General features: G+C 41.3%; 1 protein-coding gene across 3 annotated transcripts in view; it reads right to left on the bottom strand.

Annotated features, from left to right (window-relative positions):
* The window catches only part of SLC38A9 (solute carrier family 38 member 9), an 81341-nt gene that overhangs the window by 40184 nt on the left and 22653 nt on the right, over nt 1-18504 (bottom strand). For all 3 annotated transcript variants that reach the window (XM_004583703.4, XM_058680039.1, XM_004583704.2), the window contains 4 exons: nt 5860-5992; nt 2481-2602; nt 2278-2341; nt 1969-2062 (listed from right to left, as the gene is read on the bottom strand). In XM_004583703.4, the coding sequence (XP_004583760.2) occupies nt 1969-2062; nt 2278-2341; nt 2481-2602; nt 5860-5992 (413 nt within the window). The remainder of the gene's footprint in view (nt 1-1968; nt 2063-2277; nt 2342-2480; nt 2603-5859; nt 5993-18504) is intronic.

Below are 18504 nucleotides of genomic sequence, written 5' to 3'. Positions count from 1 at the left end.
AAGATAGATTTATTTACTTATTTGTCAAGTAGAGTGACAGAGAAAGAGATCTTTCATCTGCCTGCTGGTTTCACTCCCCTAAGTGGCTGCAACAGCCAAGAATGATCTAGGCTAAAACCAGAAGCCACGAGCTCCACCCAGGTCTCCCACATGGTGGCAAGGGCCCATGGAGTTGGGCCATCTTGATCTGCCCTCCCAGGCATGTTAGTAGAAAGCTGAATTGCAAATGAAACAGCAAAGATATGGACTGGTACTTCAATATGGAATTGCTTCTATTTCTTTTTAAGATTCATTTATTTATTATTGGAAAGTCACATTTACAGAAAGGAGGAGAAATAGAGAGGAATATCTTCTGTCTGATGATTCACTCCCAAAGTGGCTGCAACGGCTGGAGCTGCACCAATCTGAAGCCAGGAACCAGGAGTTTCTTCTGGGTCTCCCAAGCGGGTGCAGGATCCCAAGACTTTGGCCCATGCTCAACTGGTTTCCCAGGCCACAAGCAGGGAGCTGGATGGGAAGCTAGGCTGCTGGGATACAAACAGCATCCATATGGGATCCTGGCGCTTGTAGGATCAGGACTTTAGCACTTAGGATACTGTACCAGGCTCCAGGATCGCCAGGATTGTCCAGGCAGCCCCTAATGTGAGCATTCGATGCAGCAGTTTAAACCCTTCTTGGGGTATCTGCATCACTTATCTGAGTGCCTGAGTTTGAGTTCTTGCTCTGCTTCCTGCTAGTGGACACTGTGGGAGGTAACCGCAGCGGTTCGACGTGTTGGATGCCTGGACGGAGCTCCCTGCTCCTGGCTGCGGCCTGGTCCACATCTGACTCTTGAGGGCATTTGGAATGTGAGCCAGCAAGAAATCTCTGTGTTTGTTTCTCTTCTCTCTGCCTTTTTTTTTTTTTTTTTTTTTTTTAAGATTTGCTTATTTTAATTGGAAAGGTAGAATTTTCAGAGAGAAGGAGAGACAAAGATCTTCCACCCTCTGGTTCACTCCCCAAATGGCCTCAACAGCTGGAGATGAGCCAATCCAAAGCCTGAAGCCAGGAACTTCTTCCGGGTCTCCCACTCTGGTGCAAGGTCCCACGGCTTTGGGCTGTCTTCTACTGTTTTCCCAGGTCACAAGCAGGGAGGTGGAGGGGAAGTAGAGCAGCCAGGACATGGACTGGTCCTATATGAGATGGTGGTATTTGCAAGGGGAGGATTAGCCAATAGAGCCATAGTGCTGGGCTTATATTTTGTTTTTACAAACCAACATTTTTTAAGTCTCTTTTGTTATTTAGAAACCAGAATGAATTTTACCTCCATACTTTTGACTAACATTATATTTGTTTAATATGAAGAAGGAAATTTCTTAATAAAGACAGAAAATCCTGGAGGTAAAGCCTAGTTGGTTGATTAATCCTTAATGAAATGTCTCTCTATTTATGTCCCAAACTCCAAACTGTCTCAAAAGCACCTAAAAAAAAAAAATACATTTCCCTGATGTAGAATTTATAGAGATGAGGAGAGGTACTGTGTTCATAAAACTTTAAGAATCCACTATAAAAGATGAGCTTATATTTTTATATATTTCTAGTTAAAATGTCTACTTTCAAGAGATTCCAACACTTAGGTCTTTTGGTATGGTTAGGTCAAAACAAGTCATCATGAACTTACAACAAAGCATCAAATTCTCAGTTTAGCTCTGGCAAAGATGTTATTATAAAAACACAGCGTTTTTCTTTTCTTATGAAAACAAGTACCAGTGTGAACACATTCTGCAAAGAATTCGCAGATTCTGAACTTTAAAAATGGCGACTACTGAACAGATCAGCTCAGTTGAAAGCAGAAAATTAGAGAAATAAATCTTCAGCTACATATTAGACAGCTGACACTGACGTGGCACACACACAATGATTCTGCCCCAAGGAAGTACTTATTAATACCCATATCACTAATCTATTTCCACTCTGTCAAATTCTTACATATCATAGTCCGTGATTTCACTACTCTGTAGCAGCAATAAAGTGTTAAAACACCCATCAGTATGATGACACACATTCCAGTAGTAAATCCAGCCTGTTTAAAAACAAAAACAGAGCACAACACATATCATCATGTAAGAAAAAAAGCACACAGCAATCCATATTATGTTATTCTAACAAGCAACAGAAAACTAAACATAATCACCTCCCCCCTTTAATCTTACATAGACTTATTAAGATCTGTTTTAAAAGTTATAACATAAGAAGAAAAAAAAATCAGGCAAAAAGCATGCCAAAAAAGTATATTACCTGTTTTATGCCCCAAGGAATACTTAGTATAGATGTTCCCATCATGGTATTCCAAATCATAAAACTGCAAATACAAAGTAGTTAGTGGTAAAAATAATGGAGCTTGATTCTTCAGATGTTTTAACTACGGCAAAAAGTCAAACAACCAGTAATTTTCATTTACATACAGTTTAAATCATGTTTCACAAAGCAGTTATACTCACATGGTTACTAAACTGGTGTTTTTACCATGTCCTTCAGAGTAGCTTTGAAGTTTATAAGCTGATCCTAAGGGACTGTATACATAACACTCTTCTGGAGCTGGAACTACATGATCAGGGGCAATCTGGTAAAAAAAAAAAAAAAAGCAGCAGAATTTGCAGCATCACCACACGTGCAAATAGAGTACTTTCAATACATTGGAACACTTGACTCCAGATAGTTCTAAGAATTAGGAATAAACAGCATGAATCCCTGACTAGTGAATTCACACATTCAAGTACGGTGAGAGATCTAAGAGCAAGAGTTTAAAAGCCATTAACACAACAAACTGCCCTGATAAGAGAATGAATTCTTAGAATACGCAACTGTCAAAATATTTTTCTCTACAGTTCATGAAAAAGGAAGAACGCCAGCAAAGGTTCTAGTTAGAAAAGACTATGGCTTTAGGTGAAGGGAATTTCAAGATTGAAGTGATCACTGAATTCCTGTGGAAGGGTGGTTTTAGAAGTTTTGGGGAGGCTAGATCATGTCTGTTTCAGGCAGGAGAAAACCAATACAGCTTACAAAGCAAACTTAGAAAAATGAAGTTGGAAGTTATTTGGAACAGGATTAGAAGATAAGGAGATACAAAGAAAACCGAAACACTGGATCCCACGGGGGCAGTAGACTAGGGTACCACTTTCCATCCTGAGTGGCCCTATGACTCACACAGGGATCTTGTTCACATTCCAGTTTTGATTCAGTAACTACAGAGCGAAGCCCAAGATACGACATTTCTATCAAGCATTTAGTAATATTGACGTGCTGGCCAGTGCGGGTCATATTTTTGTTGGTTAAGTATCAGGAAGATGTTGATAGTCAAATAGTTCTCTTCCCTTCTTTTTCCTATATTAGAATAAATAAGAACACTGGGGAGCATATTGTGGCCCCGTAGGATACCCACATAGCATACCGGAAGCCAGTTCCAGTTCTGGCTCCTCTGTTTCCGACCCACGTCTCTGCTAACATATTCTAGGAGTCAGGCTTGAGCTCAAGCTGATTTTGTGAGCTTGAGCCTGGCTCAGCCATAGCTGCTGTAGGCTTGTGGGTCGGGGCGATAAACCAACAGATGAAACATCTCTCCAAAAGATCACACTCCCTCTCTGTTACTCTGCATTCCAAGTAGATGAAAATAATAAACTTTTTGGACGAGTTTAGCTAGATGAACATCTGAGATTTGTGTTGCATAATGTTCTTCCCTTAAAAATCTTTTAAGAAAAACAATTTGAGCGTATTCATAAATGGAAGCAGACTGTACAAATATATTTGTAAAAATAGTTCTATCACACTGCTAATTTTAGACCAGTGTTTATATATACATATACATATATATACATATACATATATATAATTGTCATCTCAATGACAATTAACAAAAGGGATTCAACTTGGTGCACAATGCACAGGTAAACAATGTGCATTCACGTCTGGACTTGCTCAGATGAGAGTACAGAGTTTCTAGAAGGTCTGAAGTAGACCATGAGACACTCGATCCCCTCTGTTCCCCACAGTGTTTAGATGGCTTTGTAACGGAACTAAGACTTTACCACAACTACTAATACAATGGCACACAGAGGAAACAAAAGACAAAACAACTGGGAAATAACAACCCTGTCCAGCATATTTTTGAAGTCTCAACTTTGGCATGCTCATATGATGGGCATAATAATGTACTTATTAAAGATAGAATTATGTATAGTCCCTTCCTCTTGAAGTGTAAAATATTAGTTAACAGAATACAATGTCAAGCTGTATGTAACTTTCCCCCTTAGAGTAAACAATACTAAGTGACATATTAGGACTGGCCTAGGAGTGCGTATTGGAAGATAACATTCACCAGCCGCCTGTCCCTCCAGGTAGCCTGTAATGAGACAGGAGAGAGAGAGACTAAAGGCCAACCAATCGGCAACAAACACTGAGCCAAGAAAATGGGCCTAAGAAGGGACCCTGTCAGACAATCGCTCGTAACTCATAGAAGGACGAGACAGGACAAGACACTTTTAAGTGCTCCAAGCTTGAGCCCAGCCCAAGAGAGCCCAGCATGCTCTGAAGCCACTCAGGACTCAGAGAGGACTGCCTCAGCCTCCCTCCTTTTATTCCCTCCAAGGAACACAGAGTAAATGAGGTAGCCTCCGGGTGGGTTCTCTGAGACTAAGAGGCTCAAGTGGCCAGGGCTGAGTGTGTGTGAATAAAGCAGAAATACTGAGAGGCACAAAGATACAGTCTCCTTAACTGTGCTTAAAGCAACTGACGCACTCGCAAAAGGAGATATTAGTACTTCTGGTAGTTATGATGAGGGTTAAATGGAACAGCTTTGCTCCATTTCCTTTCTCCCCTTTTATTAACATCTATCTTAAAGGACACTTTTATCCCCTCAGAATGTTTCTGTGATTATTTGAGTTTTCAGGTTTTCTAGCACCACAGATGCAATAATTTTCATTAGCTACAAAATTACTTATACATATCTGTTTTCCTAAAACAAAATCACACAGATTTTAGAAGCGTAATGTTCAACAAACTATGACCCATGATCAACTTACAGTCTTTTTTCTAAAAATTTTTTTCTAACAGTTATAAAACAAAATGAACCAAGGTGGGCATCGTGGTATTAATGGATTAAGCCACTGCCTCCAGTGCCAGCATCCAATATGGGCACCAGTTTGAGTCCTTGCTGTTCCACTTCTAATCCAGCTCCCTGCTAATGTGCCTGATAAAGTAGAAGCAGACAGCCCATGTCCCCAGCTCCTATACCTAGTTGGGAGATCTGGATGAAGCCCCTGGTGCAACACCTGCTATTCTGACTATCTGGGGAGTGAACCAATGGATAGAAGATTTCTCTACCTCCCCTCATCCTCCTGTGACTTTACATTTCACATAAATAAATCTTTTTTTTTTAAAAAAAAAGCTACCTCCCCAAACACCTAAGAGTATATGCATGTACACATCCCAGTTGCCCACTTCTGTAGCAAATATTTATGAATACTCTTCCCTTGTAACTTCAGACTTTAGAACTGAACAGAGTAAGATAATTCTTATTTATGTTTTTAATCAATGATCCATCTGATGCTAAAAAAGTTGAGTTCTTGGGATTTGGGATTAGAACTTAATCCAAAAACATGTCTAGCCTGCTGTCAGCAGAGCGTGTCCCAAGCATCCTCATGCTAGGCTGGGCACGCATGAACCAGCCTGACATGCATGGTGTGAGCTAATCACCATCTTTGACTTTACAGAATACTGTCTTTGGAATATTGCCCGCAAAAAGCTAAATTACTGGGAGTTACCCTGGCGTATGTTGCTCACTGCAACTGACCCCTAGACAATTAGTAATGCTTTGCCTCTTACCAGTGCCTTGTCTGCAGGAGTGGAGAGCCGGCTGTAGTAATGAATCCTCTTGTTCATCGCAGAGGCATGGTCGCTAACCCTCTGAATGACATCATTCACATTGACGATGTTTGTGGGCTCTATATAGAAAGGCCTAAAGAAGAGAAGATACACTTGACAAAAACATTCAGACAAAAATTCTGGAAGTCAGCCACTGAAGAAAACAACTTCTTGTCCCTTCATTACAAATGGGATGCACAAAGACAGGGCATTCAACCTCTCACTTCGGTGGGAAAAGAAAATGTTACAAAGGAAGTGTTATTCTAGTCACTTTTGTCTCTTCAGACTTTTGCTTTAAACATACTTTTATTCCTTTTTTTAATCCTAAGGAATTTAGCAATAGAGGGACATAACAGAAAGGGCTTAAATCAGTTATTAAAAGAAATATAGCAAAGGAAAAAAAATCCAGCAGCTGTCACTTTCCAACAATGAAACTTAAACACAGACAGCTTTGAATAGTCTTCCAGAAAGCTTTTGGCACTAAAGCAGAGAAATCACAGAAAAAAAAAAAAAAAGTCCTTCTGTTAAAGAATTCTTAAGGGCCAGAATGACTTCCTATGACAAACAGTTCATGTCCTAAAAGTTAGAGATCTCAACCATCTCCCTTGTGAGAATTATTCAAAATAGCATCAAATGGGACACAGGACATTAGGAAGGCTTTGTCTTCTCTTGGGTTTCAGTACCTATATTCATGTATACACTGCTTCCTAAGACTGTAGCTTCATCAACGGTAGGCTCTGGTTGTCAATCCTCATTTTCAGTTACCAACCTCCTTCAGTTCTTCCTGTAATTCTTTCATTTGCTTTTTAAGCTTCCAGTAATATACTATCCCAATGGAAAGACCAGGCAGGTTTGCACAAGAGACTGCGGTCCTCTGCTGGCTCTCATACCCTTTGAAGCCACCCCAATCTATGGGTAATTTCCCATTTCAGATCATACACAGTTCTTTTTTTTTTTTTTTTTAAGATTTTTATTATTATTGGAAAGCCGGATATACAGAGAGGAGGAGAGACAGAGAGGAAGGTCTTCTATCCGATGTTTCACTCCCCAAGTGAGCCGCAACGGGCCGGTGCGCGCCAATCCGAAGCTGGGAACCAGGAACCTCTTCCGGGTCTCCCACGCGGGTGCAGGGTCCCAAAGCCTTGGGCCGTCCTCAACTGCTTTTCCAGGCCACAAGCAGTGAGCTGGATGGGAAGTGGAGCTGCCGGGATTAGAACCAGCGCCCATATGGGATCCCAGGGCTTTCAAGGCGAGGACTTTAGCCGCTAGGCCACGCCGCCGGGCTCCAGATCATACATAGTTCTAAACAACAAACAAACCAACCATTTATGATGGGTTCCATATAGCTCTTGCACACTTAGGGCTTTGAAAGAAGCTTTAACGATATTAAGGTATGGCAATCATTTTTGGAGACACTGTTAATCTAATCTTTTGGGAAGGACTTAGAAAACCAAGTGGCTGAAAATTTAATTTCTGCTGTTTTCCAAACTAGCTCCATGATATTCAATAACTGGTAGCACAGATCTTAAATCTAGCCTTGACTCTGTAGTTAGCATACAGAATCTGAGTCTTTTGGTTATATTCTCTACCACAATAGCTAAATATGGTACATACTGTCTAGTTTAACTCAACAAATATATAAGTAGTGCAATTACAACAGCAAATATGGGGACAGACTTACTATACATACTAAGCATATCACTGCTAAATGCATTACATGGTGTCAACATACTGGGAGAGGACATAATGAAAATGAATGGATCAGAGACTGAATGAATGATCCTTACGTATAAATCTGGTAGCCTAATATAACTGCCAATCTTCCCAAAGCATTAGGATGTCACACCTAATATGTATTTTTACTGTGACATTCAGTGGTACAAAAAAACAAAAGAGAAATGTGAAAGTATTTATATTTGGGAGATGTTTTAATCATACCTGGGACCATATTCTACAGGGCATTCTCACTTGGCAAGAAGAGCAAATAACAAAACTCCAGATAGAAATACAACATTAGTGCCAACATAAGACAGAAATTGCAGTTAACCATGGATTACTGAGACTACTACAACAATATTGAGAGAAAGAGATGTAGATGTTCTACTTTTAAGTTTTTTACTCTCAAAGCCAATGGTGTTACTATCAACCACTAAGTTGGTCTGAAGCCCTGCTGAGAAGCAGTCCAGGAAGTGGTAAATATCCCTGCTCCTGTTCTCTCACAGAAGTGTTAACTGTACCAGTTTAGCTGGCAGGGAGAACAGAATGCTCTGAAAGATTTTCTTTTCCAACAGTTTTCATCAAGATGCTGAGTGCCTGTTCAAACAAATATTTTGGAATCTTTTCAAAACAGATTCTCTTCAAAAATATACAACTCAGCATATTTTAACTAAAGTATTAGAAACATATGCTTCAAGTTTGAAAGAACAAAATATAACATTTCCAAATTGAACTTTAGTTGGATCTTGCCTTAAAATAGTTTTTAAATTAGATATACATAAGACTATACCATATTGTATAGAGGACAATATTTATAAAAAAAAAAAAAGACTTGAAACTTGGGCTATTTTCTTTTGAATACATTTTCACCTGACCAACCCTTATCAATGTCACTTCCCACCTGATACTTAGTTTAACTATGTACATCGAAAGTAAAGAAATCATAGTTGTCTCATATACTGCAAGAAAAAATTCTTTTAATATTTTAAGTAAAATTTATAGTATATTTTAAGATGTGATTCAGATATCAGTTTTTCGTTTAATATACTTATTCACAGAGAAATCTTGTTTCTACCTAACACCTCTAATAAGTTTCACTCCTTGAATTCCTTAAAAAAAATTTGGCTTTTAAATCTATCTCCACCCTTCTACAAACCAGTTATGCTTCTGTGAAGTTTAATAATAATTCCATGACTCTTAAGAAGGTTTATATGCAACATGGAGATCCTGGATTAAAAGTGTTCATTTATTCACAGGTCTATGAAAGCTGAGGCACTCACTCAGACACCTGACAGGTGGAGGTAGTTTGTTAAAAAATGAAATGGGAATTGGCATTAAAAAAAAATCTCATGCAAATAAACATTCAAAATAATGAAGCCACTGTACTTGCGTGTCTACCTTCTGGTAAAACACTCTGCCAATGCCAGGCAACTTTTCAAAGAAGATGACAGAAGAGAAGTTAACCAAGCCACCGTACCTACAAATTCCTCGCTGTTATTAGAAAAATGTTGGTCATCTCTGGATTACTGACATGTTTCTCATTACCTCTGACAGCTGCAAAATGTTTTCTTTCAACAACAACAAAACTCCTGCTCTACACCGTAACTTTAATTACTGTTGTCAAAAGTTGATCCTATTTAAGTTCTTCTCTTTCCATCCTGACTATTCTGCAGTGGTTACCAAATTTATGCAACAGAAATTCAAGTACCAACCAAACATGGGTACAATGGGTTGCGTTTAAACAGTAAGACACAGACCTTCTGTAATCAGCTAGAGGAGACAGGTAAATAAGAACTTCTCTTCAAAGAGAAATGAGCACCTAAGGGAGGAAGAGAAAGTGGAGAGTGTGCGTGATGCTGGAGTGAGGGCAGGGGTCAGGGGCAGTGCAGCGGAGGAAGTGAACAAACACTTGCCAGATCTCTCAGCAAGTTACAGGAGGAATCTCAGGGGCTAGAAAGAAGTTAAATCTGGGCAAAAGCAGGCAAGAAATCATGTTTGAGGGGGCTGGTGTGGTGGCATACGAGCTAATCCTCCGTCTCTGGTGCTGGCATCCCATATGGGCATCAGTTCACGCCCAGGATGTTCCACATCTAATCCAATTCCTTCTTCATGTCCTGGGAAAGCAGTAGAGGACGGCTCAAGTTCTTGGGCTCCTGCAGCCACGTGAGAGACCCAGAAGAGGCTCCAGGTGTCTGGCTTTGGACTTCTTTTCAAAATATCTCATACTTTAAAATCCAAGTTTTAAAATCTTTCAGATGTAATTTTCACTGCTGTTCTGAGGACAAAAATAATTTCTTTTTTATGGCTGTACAGTGATCAGTAACAGAAAAAAAAGGGTTTACATTTCAAAAAAATAAACATTTGCTTATTTGAAAGTCAGGGTTACAGAGAAAGAGAGAAGAGAGAGAGAGGGAAGAGAAGAAGACTTCCCATCTGCTAATTCAATCCCCACAGGATGGCCAGGCCAGCACCAGCTTTGCCCAGGTCCCTCCTGTGGAGGGCAGGGCCCGAGCCCTGGGGTCACCTTCTGATGCTTTCCCAGGTTTTTTGGCAGGGAGTTGGATTGGAAATAGAGCAGCTGCAATTAGACTGTTGCCCATGAGTGTATTTTTAAAGAATTATTATCAAAATGGTGCAGTAGCCTAGCGGCTAAAGTCCTCATCTTCCATGCACCTGGATCCCATATAGGTGCCAGTTATAATCCCTCACTCCTCTTCCCATTCAGCTCCCTTCTTGTGGCCTGGAAAAACAGTCGCGTGAATCAAGAGGGAGTGAATCATCAGACGGAAGATCTTCCTCTCTGTTTCTCCTCCTCTCAGTATGTCCGGCTTTCCAGCAGCTCCACCTCCCATCCAGCTCCCTGCTTGTGGCCTGGGAAAGCAGTCAAGGATGGGCCAAAGCCTTGTGACCCTGCATCTGCATGGGAGACCTGGAGGAGGTTCTTGGCTTCTGGCTTTGGATCAGAGCAGCACCGGCCATTGCGGTCACTTAGGGAGTGAATCATCGGACGGAAGATCTTCCTCTGTCTCTCCTCCTCTCTGTGTATCTGACTTTGTAATAAAAATAAATAAATTTTAAAAAAAGAATTCTTACTTTTTTTTAAGATTTATTTTTATTGGAAAGGCGGACATACTGAGAGGAGGAGAAACAGAGAGGAAGATCTTCAGTCTGATGATTCACTCCCCAAACAGCCACAAAGGCCAGAGCTGAGCCAATCCGAAGCCAGGAGCCAGGAGCTCTTCCGGGTCTCCCACGCGGGTGCAGGGTCCCAAGGCTTTGGGCTGTCCTCGACTGCTTTCCCAGCCCACAAGCAGGGAGCGGGGTGGGAAGTGGGGCTGCCAGGATTAGAACCGGCACCCATATGGGATCCCAGCGCATGCAAGGTGAGGACTTTAACCACTACGCTATCACACCAGGCACCCCCCCAATTATTACCAACACTAACGTGAGACTTAAGAATTACATACATACAAAGGGACATTTCATTCAAGTTAAGATGTTCGATGCACCTGTAAGTTAAGCAAATACTAATTAAAAGTTTTAAGTTTTTCTCTAGGTTCACATAAACAGTAATACCACCCCCCAAATCCCACATTCAATTTCATCATCTTCTTTTTTTTTTTTAAATAAAGATTTATTTTTATTTTTAATGGAAGGCGCATTTACACAGAGAAGGAGGGACAAAGATCTTCCATCCACTGGTTCACTCCCCAAAGGACTGCAATGACCAGAGCTAAGCTGATCTAAAGCCAGAAGCTTCTTCCTGGTCTCCCACACAGGTGCAGGGTCCCAAGGCTTTGGGCCATCCTCTACTGCTTTCCCAGGCCACAAGCAGGGAGCTGGAAGTAGAGCAGCTAAGACATGAACTGGCATCCACATGGAATGCTGGTGCCTGCAGGCAGAGAATTAGCCAGTTGGGCCATTGCGCCAGCTCCATAATTCAACTTCTGTTTACCAATTCCAAATTGGAAATAACAAGTGACCTGACACAAAGGAAGATTAGAAATGTGGCAAAAATTCCCAAGAGGACATAGTTCTTCTAGCAGCTCCTTTCATCCATTTTATGAGAATGCCAAAATAAACTGTCTCAATTTGCTTAAACGCAGTAAGAGCACTAAGTTAAAATTTTGAAATAAAGAGTTTGCCTTAATTGTAAGAGAGGACTTCATCCTGCAATACCATGAAAAATGTTACTTTCCTTTCACAAACCTACCAAAACAATTTCTGGAAAAGAAATAAATTTCCAGTTTCGTAACCTAACGAAGGGAGGGTGAACAGGAATGGAGAGGATAAAAAAAAATTCCAGGCTACTACTTTAACTACAATTGCTCTTTCTAAAAAACTATAAAGGCAGGCCCGAAGTGGTGGCCTAGTAGCTTAATTCCTCGCCTGGAATGTGCTGGGATCCCATATGGGTGCCGGTTCTAATCCTAGCTGCCCCACTTCCCACCCAGCTCCCTGCTTGTGGCCTGGGAAAGCAGTCGAGGACGGCCCAAAGCCTTGGGATCCTGCACCCGCGTGGGAGACCTGGAAGAGCTCCTGGCTCCTGGCTTTGGATTAGCTCAGCTCCAGTTGTTGCAGCCGTTTGGGGAGTGAATCATCAGACGGAAGATCTTCCTCTCTGTCTCTCCTCCTCTCTGTATATCTGATTTTGCAATAAAAATAAATTTTAAAAAAACTATAAAGGCAATGAAAAATGTACTAAATATAGATGAAATATAAACCTCACATTTTACATACATGCGATGCAGCATATGAATTATTAAATTTTTTCTTCACCTTACTTCAATTATCAAGGAACTGAAAACATAAGAATAAAACATAACTACTCTTCTTTAAATAAATCACCAAAACGCAAGAGGTTCTGGGACCAGCATGCGGTGCAGTGGGCTAGGCAGCTGCCCATGCCGCCAGCATCCCACGTGGGTGCTGGTTTGAGTCTAGGCAGTTTCACTTTGATCCAGCACTCTGCTCATGCCCCTAGGAAGGGAGCAGAAGATGGTCCAAGTCCTTGGGCTCCTGTCACCCACAAGACCCAGCTGCAGCTCCTGGCTCCTGGCCTTCGCCTGGACCAGCCCCAGCCACTGTGGCCTTTTAGGAGTTGAACCTGAAGATGGAAGAGCTCTCTTTGCTTCTCCCTTTCTCTCTGTAATTCCGCCATTCAAATAAATAAAGAAAGAAATATTTAAAAAGAAAATGAAAGAGAGGTTCTTATTCCTTCCCTCTAACATAATACCAGAGTTTGAATGTGTGCCCTCCAAAATTCAGGTGTTGCCAATAGGGTGGTGTTAGGAGGTGAGGCTCTTTCAAGAGGTGAGCAGCCGGCAAGGGCTCCTCTCTCATGGCAAGGAGCTCTGTGCAGCATCGAGCTACATGCTCTTAAACTCTGCCGCCCTGGGAAGATGTTGCAAGGCAGTCCTCAACAGACCAGAGGTGGGAGCTCGACCTTTCCCTTCCAGCCTCCAGGACAGTGAGGAAGTGAGTGAATTTCTGTTCTTTATAAGCCTCATGGTGTCAGGTATGTCATTACAGTAACACAAAATGGACTAAGACTTTAAAAAAATTTTTTTTAAACATATAAGAAAGACAGTTACAGGAAGAGAGGGAAAGACACAGATCTTCCATCTGTGGTTTCACTTTCCTACTGACTGGGACTGTGCCAGCCAACGCCAGGAGCTTTTACTAGGTCTCCCATGTGGTACAGGGGTCCAATGCTTGGGCCATCCTTTGGGGCTTTTCCCAGGCACATTAGTAGAGATGCTGGGCTGCTGACGTCACAGGTGTTGGCTTATCTTGCTATGCCACAGCACTAGCCCCAGACTAAGACAGTTAAGAGATTCTACCTCAAAAGCCTTAGTAATCTCATTATGGCTTTCAAGAAAAGCATACAGTAGAAAAGAACTTCTGCTTTCCCACAGGGAAGACAGTGTAAAAGTGGTCTACACACACTGGCCATTTAGGTGACAATGGCTGTATTTTCAACCTAGATGGCAATTATCAGAGCAGCGTGGGCAGAATCCACTACTAGTTGCATGGCGTGTTATTCGGCAAACCAATCCCAGAACAACAGCGCAAACTGGTGAAGGCTGGAGTCCAGCATGAAACCTGCCCTGCCAACTGGCTCCTATCAACTAACATTCATAGTCAAAAAAGAAAACAAGCAATATTAGCAAGGGTATGTTGAAATAGGAAGTTTCACACATTGCTGGCTGGAGTGTAAAGCTGGTATAGCTTCCTAGAAAGTAATTTAGTTATATATATCAGGAGCCTTAATTGTGTTGGCATCTTTTGTTCTAATAATTGTGCTTTTGAGAGCCTATTAACAGATGAGACGTAAGTTATAGAAGAAAAATTATGTAAAACTATTAATCATTATTTAAATTATAATCAACTTAATATTCAAATGTATCAATTTTAAATTACAGACATTTAAATAACATGTATTTTTTATGATGTTTAGAAAGAGTCCTCCTAATACAGAAAAATTCTTCGACCAATTTCTTTCTTTTGGTGATATTCTAGTGATTTTTAAAAAAAAATACTTTCATTTCATTTTATCAGAGACAGAGATCTTCCATCCACAGATTTCTTCTCCAAGTGCGTGCAATGCTGGCGTTGGACCAGGCTGAAGCCAGGAGCCAGAAACTCAATCTGGGTCTACTACGTGGCTGGCAGGGACTCAAGTACTTGAGCCATCGCACTGCCCCTAGGGTTTATATTAGCAGGAAGCTAAAACCAGATGTGGAACCAGGGTCAAACCCAAGCATTCTGATGTGGGATGTGAGCATCACACACAGTGCTTTCAGCATTGTACCAACTGTCCACCACAGCATTTTAGTGATTCCTCAAGGTAATTTTTATTGTAAATCTTTGCTTCTCTTTGAGGTCTGGTACTTACCCTTATTATGTTTAGTCTCACTCTCAACTCCTAGGGTTTATGATGGTTAAAGTATTAGGAAGCCCCTACCAAAACATTGTTGACTTCAGTGGAATGAGGTTTGAGAGTGCAGAGATTGTTTTTACTATCCAAAGAATCATTCTGAATACAGTAACTCGGATAGGGGACTGGTGCTGTGGTACAGCCTGTGATGGCAACATCCTATATTGGGGTGTGATTTGAGTCCCCCACTACTCTGCTTCCAGAACAGCATCTTAAAAATCAGCCTGGAATACAGTAAAAGATGGCCCAGGTACCTGGGTCCCTGGAACCCATGTGGGAGACCTGAGGGAGTGAATGAATGAATGGAAGATTCTCTCTCTCTCTCTCTCTCTCTCGGCTGCTGCTACAGCTCTGCCTTCCAAATAAATAAATAAATAAATAAATCTTAAGACAAAAACAATAATTTTGAGCATGCATCTTGACAAGAAGTAACTGTGGAGGTGGAATAAAATTCAGGTGAGTAGGCCTTGCTTTTTTAACTTCTCCAGAAATAAGGCGAGAGGTTTTCCTATGGGTCGCAGCAGCAGGAAATGCCAGTCCCTGAGGCGAGGCACACCACCTTACGCATCAGGATTGGGCGGACAAACGCCCCAAAGAGGCAAATCTGGGCTCATGGCCTGTTTTGTTTTGAATAAGGTTTAATTGAAACACAGTTAGACCCATACAATTTAGTATTGTCTATGGTTCTTTCACTCCAAAATGGCTAAGAAGAGCCTCTAAATCCACAAGGTGTAGAATAGCTACTATTTGGTGAAAGAAGAAAAGAAAAGAAAAGAAAAGAAAAGAAAAGAAAAGAAAAGGAAAGAAAAGAAAAGAAAAGAAAAGAGAAGAGAAGAGAAGAGAAAAGAGAAAAGAAAAGAGATCTAAACTCCTGTCTGGATCACTGAAGACCCACCAGGGACTGAGGGTTGTGGGGCAGAAGCTTCCATGCCCCCTTTCCCGACGGGCAGAGGGGAAGAGCAGAGGTCCTTCCGAGCCTACCAGATGGATTTATGTTAGCAAGTATGAAAAAGGGTTTTTCTCAAAGTGTAGGCAACCGGATGTCCCCAGGCTTCATCCAGCTTAATCCCTTGCACAATCTACTTCCTACATATTAAAAACAAAAGCATAAAAAAGAAACTTTGACCGAGGCCAAGACAGTGACCACAACAAATGTTCTTACACAGAACAGGCCCTGAGTGGAAGCAGAAGGCCAGCCAGGTACTCCATCATCAGTGCTACCAATGGTCTCATTCCACTCCTGGCTGAAGTTAACCAGAACCTACGGCAGGGACCAGGTCAGTTCAGAACCTCTTAAAATATCATTTCAAAAAACCTAACTACAAAAAGAAAGAAAAAAAATCATTTGGGATAGGCAGGTCTAACTGTTAAGACATCTGTATTCCACATTGGAGCACCTGGTTGGAAAACTGGCTCAAGCTCTTGACTTCCACTTCCGGTAGATGCAGACCCTGGGAGGCAAAGTGAGGGTCCAGCAGCTGGATCCTCATACCCAGGTGAAACTTCAATTACACTGCCATCTCCTGGTTGTACTTGGCTAGCCTTGGTACGTCCAGCCTTGGCAAGTGCCAACCCTCTGGGCATTCATGTAATGTACCAGTGCATGGAGCCTCTCTTAGTCTCTCTCTCTCTTTCTAAATAATAATAATAATAATAATAATAATAGAGGACCTACAAGAGCAAAAGTGATACAAAATTTTTAAAGAAAATGATCTATCCTAGATTATAGAGATACTGTATTTTTGAATAACATTGTTCTCACTAGAAAAGTGGTACCTTGATAATACTGAACATAGAATAGAAGTTGCTGAAGAAAACAGAATAACCCATTAGAAATAATCACTGGTTAAAAAGAGAGAGAGAGAAATAACATTTGGGCACACTTTTTGACACGCAAATGCACATACGACATCCGTTTTCCTTATGGCTAAACGTACAAAAAGCAAAAACACATAATGTGTATTTTTCAGGTTAACTGCTTTTGCCAACGCTATCTTAGTGAGATTCTTTTTTATTCTTTTCTGTACCTGTAGCTTGTTCATTTTTATGGCTGTATTTTCACTATGTAGAAATACAACAATCTACCATTGGTGGTGTCTGCATTGTTTGCATTTTGGAACTCTCATAAATAAATTGTAACTTATATTTCTGTACTTCTTTAAGTGAAATGTGTACATGGTTTTACAGCTAACGAATTAAGGATATGTTCTACAGATAACATATTCTGCTAGATAATTACCAACTCTTTTCCAGGGTGTACTAATTGACACTAATTCAAGCATTGTTGAAGCTTTCATTGTTCCTCATTCTAGTCAACATTTCATACCTTAGGAGAAAAACAACAACAACAACAACAACAAATTTGGGCCCAGCGCAATAGCTTGGTGGCTAAAAGTCTTTGCCTTGTATGCCCAGGGATCCCATATGGATGCTGGTTTGTGTCCTGGCCGCTCTAATTCTCAACTAGCTCTCAGCTTGTGGCCTGAAAAAGTAGTGGAGAATGGCCCAAAGCTTTGGTACCCTAAACCATGTGGGAGACCCAGAAGAAGCTCCGGGCTCCTGGCATCAGATCTGTTCAGCTCTGGCCGTTGCAGCCACTTGGGGAGTGAACCAGCGGATCCTTCCCTCTGTTTCTCCTTCTCCAATACTAAGCTTTTTGTTTTGTTTTAATATTTATTTTTATTGGAAAGGCAGATTTACAGAGAAAGGAAGGATCAGAAGATCTTTTATCTGTTGGTTCACTCCCCAAGTGGCCACAACGGCCAGAGCTGAGCCAATTTGAAGCCAGGAGCCAGAAGCTTCTTCCAGGTCTTTCACACGGGTGCAGGGTCCCAAGGCTTTGGGCCATCCTTGACTGCTTTCCCAGCCACAGGCAGGGAGCTGGAAGGAAAGTGGAGCAGTGGGGACACGAACCAGCACCTATATGGGATTCCAGCTCATGCAAGGCAAGGACTTTAGCCGCTTCGGGCCCTTACATCAGAGTCTTTGGATGGATTCTCAGCTCTACTTCTGATTTCAGTGCCTGCTAGTGTCCCTCAGAAAGGCTGTGTGTGACGGTTTAGTACCTAGATTCCTGACACCCACATGGGAAACTCCCATTGAGTCCCAGAATCCTGGCTTTGGTCTGGCATGGCTCTGGAGGTTATGGGCATTTCAGGAATAAACCAGCAGAGCGGAGTGCACTTTCCTCGTTTTCCTCGCAAATTGTCAAAGAAGCATTATGTAACAGATTTGGGGCATAATCTCAGAATAGGACTTTCAAAAAGGGAGAAGTCAAAAGGCATAGTTTTATTGTGACTTTTAATATCAACTCCTCAAGGCTGAGCTACAGTCAATCACTAGGTTTTAACAAAAACTTTGTATTTCAGGTGCTTCCATTAATTTAATCTTCAGTTTTAAGTTTATTAAGTATCAAATCTCTTGTTACACATTTGTGATCAATTTCACTGCTTTTGCATTACTATTATATCATCCTGCTAAAGCCCTTTTTGACTAAATGTATACTTACGTGTGTTATAATATTGAGCAGCTGGAAAAAGATGCTAACTTAGCCCTTTATATGCTCTTTCAGCTTTGGACTGGGCCCAAATGAGCATCAGCAAAATCCAACTAGTAGGCCTCTTTCTTCAGGCCACTCCAGACATTTTAAAGGAGAGAAAGAAGATGAAGCACAACTCCCAAGTAGGTCAATCAACAGTAAAATCAGATGGAATGGACAGATTTAAGAAAGAGAGGCCACAGGCAAGCAGAAGTGTACATGGTGGGGGAAGTCAGGCAAGCAAAGACACCAGCAAAGAGAGGCAGAGGGAAAACATACAAAAACAAAGAATCTGAGGGAATAAAGGGGTGGGATTAGCGATGAGATTCCAGTCTAACCAAGTCCATACTTGGACTTCTAGCAGCTCTAACCCCAAAGCCTGGGTTGTTCTCTTTAACCATCTAGTGCAGTC

This window comes from Ochotona princeps, chromosome 23 (genome assembly GCF_030435755.1).
Source record: "Ochotona princeps isolate mOchPri1 chromosome 23, mOchPri1.hap1, whole genome shotgun sequence".
NCBI lineage: Eukaryota > Metazoa > Chordata > Mammalia > Lagomorpha > Ochotonidae > Ochotona > Ochotona princeps.
The sequence above is the reverse complement of the archived record's forward strand: the minus strand, read 5'-3'. Positions and strand labels throughout refer to the sequence as shown.